Source organism: Symphodus melops (assembly GCF_947650265.1).
Source record: "Symphodus melops genome assembly, chromosome: 18".
In the NCBI taxonomy this organism is placed as follows: Eukaryota; Metazoa; Chordata; class Actinopteri; order Labriformes; family Labridae; genus Symphodus; species Symphodus melops.
This window is the reverse complement of record NC_136708.1, coordinates 4,702,105-4,712,947: the sequence shown is the minus strand read 5'-3', so window position 1 is coordinate 4,712,947 and position 10,843 is coordinate 4,702,105. Positions and strand designations below refer to the sequence as shown.

Sequence of the window (10,843 nt, the reverse complement as noted above, 5' to 3'; positions counted from 1 at the left end):
AATTCCAGATCAAAAACTTATATTACTTATACATTATTATAAATTTATTTTGATCATTTCAAGACTCACATAACCCTTTATATATATATATATATATATATATATATTTCGATCATCAAATACTTTAATTTTAACTTTCTGTTGGCAGCATGTTTGAAACTGAGTTTATTTATTTTTTTAAGATTTATTTAATTCTTTATTTATTTATTTATTTTTACCTTAAATGTAAAACTTTTTTTCAACTTAGGAGGACAGTGGTTAGAGCGGGAAACAGGAAAGAGCAGGGAATGAGGTGCAGGAGATGACCTGAACCCGGGCCGCAGGCCTGGAGGACTACAGCGCCCCTGACACACATCTTGAAAGCAGCTTTCTTCAAGCTTCCAAGCAGCAATAAATGTACATTCATTTTGAAATGTGAAATGGCGCTGGAATCACAGGACACGAGAAGATTCTTTGCGATGTGGTAATCCCACCTCATAAACAGCCATTCATTCACAGGGCCGGCCGTCGTCTATCTGCATGGTTTACAAACGTCCCAATGTAGGGACATTTGTGAAGCCACATGTCCACTGTGTCCTTGGGCAAGACACATAACCCCAAATTACCTCTGTTGCTTCGTTGGGAGTGTATGAATGTGTATGTGTGAGATCAAAGTGACCATCAGGGTGTGAATATGTAGGTGTGACCTGCGGTGCAGCTAGAAAAGCTCTATACAAGCTCAAGTCTATATACCATTCCTGTCCATTCCATGGTCACTTTAATTTAAACATTTAAAAAAAATGTGTCTCAGAAAATGACAAAAACAAAACACACAAGTGACAGCATTTTAATAAAAATCTGTAAAAATGAGAAGTTTAATGGTAAAACATGAAAATGACAGAGTGATTGTATCATTTAGAAAAGCACCAACACAAAAATACATGTAATCTGTAATATGAAAAAAACGGCACCGTAGCTACCATGTACGTGAAACAGGTTTCCTCTGGATATCAAACTTAGTTTTTTTGTTTTTTTTGTCAGTGCACTGCAAATGTGTTGTTCTGAAACGTCTTTTCCTCGAGGGACTTTAGAAAAGGAGGTGATCGTAACCCTGCTTCTTTGAACACAAACAAGGAACGACGACAACAAACGAAAACAAACAAAAAAAAAAAAAACGGACAAATAATATTCATCACAGCCTTTAAAAAATGACATTTCAAACCACAATCTCCACATAAAATTGCACTTCAAAATACTGGTAAGGGGTGAATAAATATGTGTAGTACCTTTCTATATTCATTTGGTAATACAGTACATTTATACAGCAATAGTATATTAGAGCTGTCCAAGGAGATAGGAGGGGAACTGATTCAAACTTTGTCTATTTTCATTCCAGCTGCTCTTGCATATTGTACAGAACTTGCATAATAGCACATAAATAAATTAACACCGATGACATCAAACAAGAGGGTAAAAAAAGACTTACAAAACATACTGCATATCTAACATAGTGTCTGTATATATTATTCATGTAATTACATAACAGCGTCATTCAGAAGCGGTGCTGAAGTGCTCTTGCCTTATTTATTTTCTTAAATCCTCGGCCGTCAAACCTGCGCTGTGTTTTAACAACAGACTCTGGTTTTTTTGACTTCCAATCTTTTGCACTGTCCCTTCAGACTCTCCCTCCTTTCACGGTTGTGTCTGGGAGGAAGGAGCCTTTATTTGGCCTACGGTGGGCTTGTGGTAAACGCACCTGTCTGTAAAACGTGCGCCTGTGTCTACCTCAGGATGCCTCGTCTCTGTGCCGGCGCTTTTTTTTAGTTGTTGGGTGCTGAAGCATCCTTGATTCTTTCTTTGACTGGGTAGTAAAGTGTCTGATGAGCTGCTCCTGGACGTTCCCTCTAACGCCTCGGGGTCCTGCAGGCTGGCGAGGCCGCCGGGCGACGTCTCTTTGAGAGTATCCTGTCGCTGCAGCAGAGAAAACCTCCCCTTAGGAGTGTGACTGAGTCTCCCTGCAGGCTTCCTCACGAGGGCTGGGGGGCTGCTCACCAGGCTGTACATCGGGAGGGGGGAACTGGGCTGAATCATGTGAATCCCACCGATGGGAATGAGGAGGCTTGGGGACCTGCTCGGCTGCTGGGAGTGCAGAGGGAGGTGACTCAGGAGGTTGTGCGCTCCCCGAGGCCGAGTGGGATGCAGGGTGATGTGGGTCAGACCGACCTCGTCCATAGACTACAAAAAAAACAAAAAACAAGACAGAATAAAATTTGAATGGAAAGTAGGTCAACAGCAGAATGAAAAGTGTGCAGGTTGGAAAAGACAGACATGATGGCATGAAAGAGAAAAAAAAAGCAATGACTCAACATTACTTGACCTTGTTTCTGAGAAATCTGCTGGAAAAGGTCGATGTCTGGGGACGTACAGTGAGACAGCATAAAGATATGCACTTAGCAGGGTTGCTAAGTAATAACACAGAATATTCTGAGTCATGATGTGATAATGTATGATGAGGGTCCTTTGTCTGCCTCTGTAAGGTGTGTCATTGTGTAACATTATGTAAGCAGCTGAAGACGACAGAGAGGCTTGAGAGATGGAAACAGGTGCAACATTATTCTCTTTGAAAACAAGAGTCTGTGATTCTGCTCAGTGGCAGCACGGCAGCCTGAGTGCTAACAGGAGCTCAGCGTGAGTTCAAGCAGGACGGCTGGTTATATTCTCTCACATATCCGTTCACGTTTCTTCATTGAACTTAGCCACCCCCTCTCTACCACTTCCTGCGTCTCCTTGCTCTCGGTGTGATCAGCTGATTTGGGGCGTTTACTAACTCTAACCAACCACATTGTGTCCCAACCTCTCTCAGCCAATCATCCCGCTGCGATCACATTTGAAAACCTCTTCTTCTCTCTCTCTCTCTTCCACAGTCACTGTGTCATTTCAGTGTGATCGCTGTGACCTTCCTCCGCCCCCGGTCTCCTCCATTCCTGCTCAGCAGAGTTCAGATCCAGCCTCATCACACCCTGCATTCTTCTATTAGCACCACCACCAGGGTCTGGACTCTATAAGAGGGGTATCATATCATGCTGTCGGCCTCATTACCCCTCTGAGTGCATGAAGTCATCGTGACATTGCACATTTCTCTTTTCTTGAACTGATATATTTACATCATTATAAACTCTTACTGAAGTGTCTTCTGATTGAAACGGGATAAGATCTTACACTTCCAGTTAGATTGTGTGTAAGTCAGTGTAAAAGTGACAATGCTTCTCATTTGACTCATTTCCTCAGTAACAGATTACTTCAGAATAAGTTAAAGGTCACACATGGAACTTCCATTCATACACATTCGTACGCCGATGAAGCAGCAGGAGCAATTTGAGGTGAAGTGTCTTGTGACACATCGGACATGTGGCTGCAGTAACAGGGGATCGAACCCCTGATCCAGGTGAGAGACGATCACCCCCCCCCCCCTTTTTTAAGATTTATTTTTGGCATTTCTTTGCCTTTATCAAAGAGCAGGGACAGGGGAGAGAGTGGGGAGTGGCATGCAGGGAGGGAGCCACAGGCCGGAGGGCGTGAGGACCGTGGCCTCGATGCATGGGAGCGCTCGCACTGCCACTGCGCCACCAGCGCCCCGACGCCCCCCTCGGCTCGACTTCAAGACCGACCTTTAGTAATGTCTTCCCCACGCTCGCTCCCCAGTTCTCCACTCTATCTAATCACCTGTCAGATCAAATCTTAACCACAAACAGTCATTTAAAATCTGTGCTTTCAAATCAAGTTTGAGAAAAACTACATCTATAACTTCTACAGATGGATCTGCAGCTTACTGTATACACAGATGCAATTCATAAGTGATCATTTCTGCATACATCAAATATTGAGACATGTAAATTTAGCTCGTTCACATCGCGATTACATGTAAACAAAAGTGAGGCTACGGATGTGGAAAACAAACCGCGCAGAATATGTGAATTAGTGTGAATCTTCCCCCCAGAGACCTATTTCAGTATGAGGTGGAAGCGGTGAGGTGGCACCGTAACATAACCACAGGTTTCAAGAAGACACGTTTTTTATTTTGATTTTATTAGAGTGAAGTTAAGAGTCGATGTCGACGTGTGGTTCAGGTCGCCGGTGTTTAACGACGGGCCAGCGTCTCTTTTTATCAGCGGCTGCCCAGGGAAAAACACATTGTGCTTATTTGGGATCTCTGCTGCGTTATTTTAAGAGCTGCAGTTTCAGTTTGAGATATAAAACCAGAGAGTTGCCTTTTCCTTCCTTTTCCAATAAATGTACGACTTTAAAATAACCTCATATGTACCATCCTATCTATATTTGCTCAATGTGTTGACTTACTGGGATTCAACTGAGCCCCACAAGATGAGCTCTGTGGGCACAGCATGGATTTATTTCAAACTGTAGGCTAAACTAACAGAGGTGGATGAAGTCACAGGTGATGGAAGACTGTGGTCTGAACAAAAGCAATGGTTTTTTTTTCACCATTGTTAATTATACAGGCGACAAAAACGGCATCATAACAGATTCATGCTGAGATAAAAAAACAGTGACCGTTATGCAAGATGTAGATGAAGATTCTGGGAAAGATGTTATGTCACCTTGTTTTCTTGCAGCAGAAGCTGAAGTGACTCACCAGTCGTGTTGGAGACGGTCGACCTCTTGGGTGAAGAAAGCCGTAACATCGAGCCGAGGCGTTCTCCAGAGAACCTGGTGGCCCAGAGGAATCCGGACCAAGGGACTGAACTGTTACGGGAGAAAGACCTCTAACTGGTGAGACCGGTTTGAAAGTGGAGAAGGACACATGACAAGTGGATGGGGAGAGGGAGGAAGAGGGTAGGGGGTCCTGGAGAGGCCTGGGTGACGGGCTGCGAGGAGGAGAAGGCTCTTTCGGTGGAATCGGGGGTTGAGAACTCGGAGATTGGGCGCCTCCAGAGGATGTGGATGCTGAAGCATCAAGGCGTCTGCGGGCAAACAGGGCCCTCCTGGAGCTGGCCGAGCTCTTCTGGGAGGACTCTTTGGGGGGAGGTGGGACAGATTGGTGGGGTTCAGGCTCCATTGGCTGGAGGTCTGTGTGAGGTTTCTCTCTTTCAGAGGGAGCAGCGTGAAGGCCTTCAGCCACCACGGACCTGTTGTCTTCACCTCTGCGGTCTGTGTTCTTTGCAGCGTCATCCACATTCACTCCACTTTTCCCTGAATCAGACAGCTTTGGATCTTTTAACGTCTGTGGCTGGACTGAAGACTCTTCAAAGATTCCTAAGAGACACAAATGTTTTTTTCAAAACATGTTGCGAGTTTTTTTTTTTTTTTTGGATGTAATTCAGTCATGTATGGCCCATGTTACCCTTTTTTTAGAACTATTTTATTCCTTTGTATTCCCCTTCTTTTCATTTGATGTGTTTTAAATCTGAAAATATCAACAACAAAAAAAGTACCCAAAAAAAAAACATTCATATTTCGGAAGCTAACATTAAACAGTTCTGTAATGCTGTGTTTCTCAAAAGACATAAGTCACCTCTCAGGGTGCGGGGTAAATATCAGTTACTCATTATTCATAAGAGAGTTTAACAATAAGGGATTTAAAAAATATATTAAATAAAATGTTCATATTACATGAATCTGTTGGCTGCTGTAAACTGTCAACCATCTCAACTCCTGCAATCATATTGACGAGTGTATTTGTTCACTGTGATCATGGAGTCTATCTGATTTTCAAAGTTAGATAAAAAATGGGAAGGAATGTAAAAGAAGTCTGAGGTGTTTCACGAGGTTTCCAGTAAAGAGTGCTGGATTCACACGGGCTGCACAGAGGAAAGAGACAAACCTCCCAGTGTCCACCAGCCCACTTTTCACTGTTAATATTAGAAGAAAACAGGTGAAAAATCAGCTCTGAAAGATGAGTTCAGACCTACAATGTCCTTACATCATCAACGTATCACAACATTTTTTTTAATTGTGATAACTTGATTTTGCATTTCTTCACTGTCAGTCTGCAGCGTCCGGTTGAATCCAGTCTGCATCAACTTTTTATTGAATTAGTGTGGTGTTCTGAAGAAGGCTCAGACACATGTCGAATGGAAACACAGTTTTAAGAAGTAAAACAAAGAAGACTGTGTATGCAGGGTACCACACACACACACACACACACACACACACACACACACACACACACACACACACACACACACACACACACACACACACACACACACACACACACACACACACACACACACACACACACACACACACACACACACACACACACACACAGTGTCACTGTCACTTTGATGGACTGCGTAACATGTATAACATTTCATCTGAAATACTGTATATGTGGGATAATAATCAGCAATCGCCTTTATGTATGTTTAAATGTGAAACGAATCCTGATGCAGGAGCAGATTTTCTCGTTAAAATCTGGTAAAAAAAAAATAAATAAAAAAAAAGACAACATTTTGTTCACTGGCAATTTACGAAATGTTTTTTGGTGTGTTTTCGTTTTTTTTTTTTTTTTTTAGGACAGTTTTAGAGGGACAGGAAATGTGGGGGTGGATCTTTACAGAAACATTGTCAGGCGAGGAACATGAAAGGAGGTCTTTCCTTACCTTCAGCTGTCAGAGAGACTTTACAGGGCTTGGAGGTATATGATGATGATGATGATGATGATTGTCTGATGCCGCAGCTTGCTTTTTGCAGAACACACTCATCACATTGGCTCTTCCCTCCACTTCCACCTTTACTGGTAGCATGCTTCTCATTTGATCTGTGGGTGTGAAGACAGCGAGAGGTCTTAGTTTCGTCCTCAGAGCGTTGCCCTGTCACTTGTCTATTGATGCTGCTGCTCTCTAGATGATGGTCACGATCAATACGAGTGTAACTGGAGCTGACAGACAGGCTGTAGGCTCTGTAGCACCTGTAAGCAGCTTTCAGTGCTTGTATTTATACAGTGTGAGTACGCTATCTGTTTGGCCTCTGCTACACAGGGAGCTCATACTGTGGCAGCTGTGCCCGGGGTCCACCCCTCCATGTACAGCACACTGAAGGTCCCTCAGCAAGGCGCCCACTTCAGCTTACACAGAGCAGCTTTCATAAGCCAAAACCAGACCCCCCCACCCCCCCTCCTCATCTCACCCCCACCCCGCTGCCTTATAACCCCCATCACAGCTCACACCACCTCCAAGTCTAAACAAGGGGGAGCCTGCAATGTAAGCCCAAGGTCCGGGGGTTTGCTGCAGCCGGCCAATAAAAACAGGCAAGAGAGGGAGGGAAACCCTGGACCTGACCAGCTGCTGCTCCAAATAAGCATGAAAAAACACGAAATGAAAACAAATCCTACGACAAACAATCATTCTGATTTTAATCGGCTGCTTTTTCTGCTATTTTCACGACACGCTTCACGGCTGTATAAACTGGGCAGGTATCATAAACGGCGGCTTTAATGGTCTCTGGAGACTTTCAGGTTAATGAAAGAGGAACACTTTGCCCTTATGCATTTACGCTTTACAGTGGCGAAAGCTTTTCACAAGCTTATATTCACAGCGAAGCTTTAAGTCGAGTGGTCCTCGCCTGTCCTCAGCCGGCGAGAGAAGAAGGCACTGTTCCCCGACGCTGCTGCATCAGTTCTGTCCTTTTGTCCCTCAGACAGACTGTTCAGACAGAGAGGAGAGAGCGAGCAGGCGTGAGGATGACTCACTCCTTTAGGAAGACTGTGAGGAGCGTCAACATGAGTCACAACAGGGATTTGTTCACAGACACACTCCCGAACCAAAAAGAGACGCACAGATGGCACCTCTCTGCACTCTCCTGCGTCTCATCGCAGCGGTGTTTATTTCTGATGGGCATCAAAAGTACAGAGTGTGTCTGCTTTACCCTCACGTTGACTTCATCGGAGAAATAACGGAGACAGTTTTACTTAATGAGTTTGATAACTTTATTTTACTCATCTTAAAGAAATCATGAGGGTCAGTTATAGCTGTTGCTACTATTTTAGCATGGATCATATGAATCCTTGGACTGGAATTATTGTTTCACCCTATACAAGTCACAATCACATTTATTCAGAACAAACTCAGAGCAAAGGAGAACGGCATGTCCCACTTGTGTTTAAAGCTTGATGTTTCCACTGATTGAGCAGCAGTGGAAGGGTCAGGGCCGCTGGCAGAATTATGGGCCCAGTGAATGTGCCTTCCCATGATCTGATTTACTTTATTTGATGTCAACATGCACATTCAATCAGTACTGTTAGCACTAGCCTCCTGGCTAACATTAGCTCCTGTCGGCCTTTACAGCTGACTGAAATAACTCTGTTAACAAGTTCTTGTTGGGTTAGATGCTCTTATCCTCACTTTGTGCAGGTTTGTTGGAATGGCTGGACTCATTCAGACATTAACTGGTGAAGCAGTTACGTCTCCAACCTAAATCCGTCTCATATCGAGTTAAGAAGAGGCCGTTTACATTTTGAAACATGCTACAAATTTTGTTTAGGGCAATACTAAACTAAATCTGTGTTTTTGTTGCTGTAAGACGTCACATGAGCACTTAAGTGTGAAATAAAATGTGGTCATTATTTCTTAAATTTAGGACTGACCATGTTATTTTTGGGGGGCTAACCTCCTGACATGTGACTGGACCCCAGAAAGCTTTCCCCGTTATCCCCCTTAGGTAGGATAATAACATGAAGTGAAAACTTAATAACAAGGACAGTCTAAGTCTGTAAATACTGTATTGAAGCTGTAAGTACAAGATCAACTTTGAAGTGTAGTCTTACATATTTGCCATCATGCCCATTTATGCAGAATATTTTTGGGTGTTATTCATTTTGAATAATATTGATGCCACCATTATTAAGTGAGACGATCTAATAACTAATCTATTTCATACTGATTGGAAAGCTAACAAATATTCCAGCAAATAACTTTATTCAATCACGTTTTTCAACCTTTCGTATTCTTTATGTTGCACTTGAATACATAATGATCATCGGTCATCTTCAGAAAAACATTTTTGATGGGCTTCTCCATGAAGTTGTGTTCTGTCCCTTGTTAAAAGTTATGTTATCTTTTGCTTTGGTTAAATGTATCCACACTTTAAGCCTCCTTGCACAATAGGAATTATTCTCTGTGTATTTTAATATCTAATAAAAAATCTAAACCTGCTTAGACAATGTGTCCTGTGATTTGACTTAAATGATGTGACTGAAGTTGTATTGTTATTTCACAGGACCCCCAAGAATGAATATCATCTAAAGGTTAAAACGTTATTCATTTTAGAGTTATGAAAAATGCAGATCCAGACCCTCAACAATACCGGCTTTCAACCGGCACACCTGTTTAACTGACCGCAAAGCCGTTCATTTTCAGATATTCTTAACATGTTTTATCTGCATATTTTCAGACACAAGTACTACTTTTGTATTTTTCTTTCCTTTCTCGGTCAGTTCAGTTTAGAGTGAAAGGCTAATTTTAAGGGTATGTATGTTCATCGTGTTTTATACACATTCCATTGCTGTCAGTGTAAGGGAATGAAACATGCTTGCTGCTACTTTCGAGCGGTTGGGATGGTTGGTGTTAATGAATCTCTGCAGGGGCAAAGGAAGCGAGGTAGTTTCCTGGCTTCAGCCCCTTAACAGAAGGGCTCCGTTGGTGCAGGCAGCCAACCCTTGGCCCTTCCAACAACGCGGATAGACAACAGATTCCACCTTATCACAACTTATCACAATATGTGATACAAGACAAAAAATAATCAGCAATGAGGTTGATCAGGTTTGTGCTAAAGGGTAAAGATAATTATTTTAGTTTTTGTGCAACTCAGTGCTAAGATTTCATGAGCTTATACTCACTCTCTCTTAGAGATCCACACATCAGGGGGGTTATGTTCTCTGGAGCATGAGGGTTCCTCCTCCTCGTCCTTCTCTTTGACCTTCTCCTCTTTTCTGTTTGACCCTTTGTCACCCGCTGACCGCTGTCCCTTCCTCGGCCCCTCCTGGTCTCTGTAGTACGACTGGCTGTTGTAAACCTACACTCGAAAGAGACACGGGCAAATTCACCAACCCTGCTCCAGCATGCCCAGGGAGACAGAAATTGGGAATTCTCATTGAACGTTTTGTTTCGTAGAAATTGTGAAAGTACATAGATCTTTGGGGATTTGGGTGTTATGGTAAATATTGAATTTCCCTCAGGACCAATAAAGCATCCATCCATCCATCCATCCATCCATTCATCTATCCATCCATCCATCCATTCATCCATCCATCCATCCATTCATCTATCCATCCATCCATCTATCCATCCATCCATCCATCCATTTATCAGTTTTGGCCAAGTAACATAATTAATTTAGCTCTGCTGAAGTTAAGACAAGAATCTTTTCTGCCCTTCAGTGTTTTGAGTGAAGAATGGCGAAGGTACAATCCTGTGATACAAACCCGACCTTTTGTCATCAGGACACAGGAAGACAAGGCAAAGAGGCTTACTTTGCTAATCTGATGAGAAGGTGAATCATGCAAGTGAGAGCACTGAACCAAATTTAAATCTAAGTGACTCTCTGAACTTTGGGCAACAATCATCTAAATATGGAAACTCCTTTTCTTTCTTTTTTTACACATACTTTATTGCATGTCATGTACCCTCTTTCATGTTGTGTTCAGCCCTTCTGTTAATTGTGCTATTTTGACCAAATGATCATTCATCTGTATTGGTTGGTTAAAAAGAAGAAAACAAAAGCATTTCCAAGCAGGTATGTTGGAAATTTAAACACCATCCTTGTTTCTTGATTGGCAACAGTACCCAGAGTTTCCCCACACATGGTTAATTTTAATGCTGCAACAAGAATTGTGTATGCATAAACT

General features: G+C 42.7%; 1 protein-coding gene across 4 annotated transcripts in view; it reads right to left on the bottom strand.

Moving 5' to 3' along the window:
* Positions 1-810: 810 nt before the first annotated feature.
* The window catches only part of hivep3a (HIVEP zinc finger 3a), a 40,952-nt gene continuing 30,919 nt past the window's right edge, over positions 811-10,843 (bottom strand). For all 4 annotated transcript variants that reach the window (XM_079368495.1, XM_079368498.1, XM_079368497.1 and 1 more), the window contains 4 exons: positions 9,836-10,011; positions 6,603-6,760; positions 4,631-5,250; positions 811-2,214 (listed from right to left, as the gene is read on the bottom strand). In XM_079368495.1, the coding sequence (XP_079224621.1) occupies positions 1,672-2,214; positions 4,631-5,250; positions 6,603-6,760; positions 9,836-10,011 (1,497 nt within the window). In that variant the 3' untranslated portion in view covers positions 811-1,671. The remainder of the gene's footprint in view (positions 2,215-4,630; positions 5,251-6,602; positions 6,761-9,835; positions 10,012-10,843) is intronic.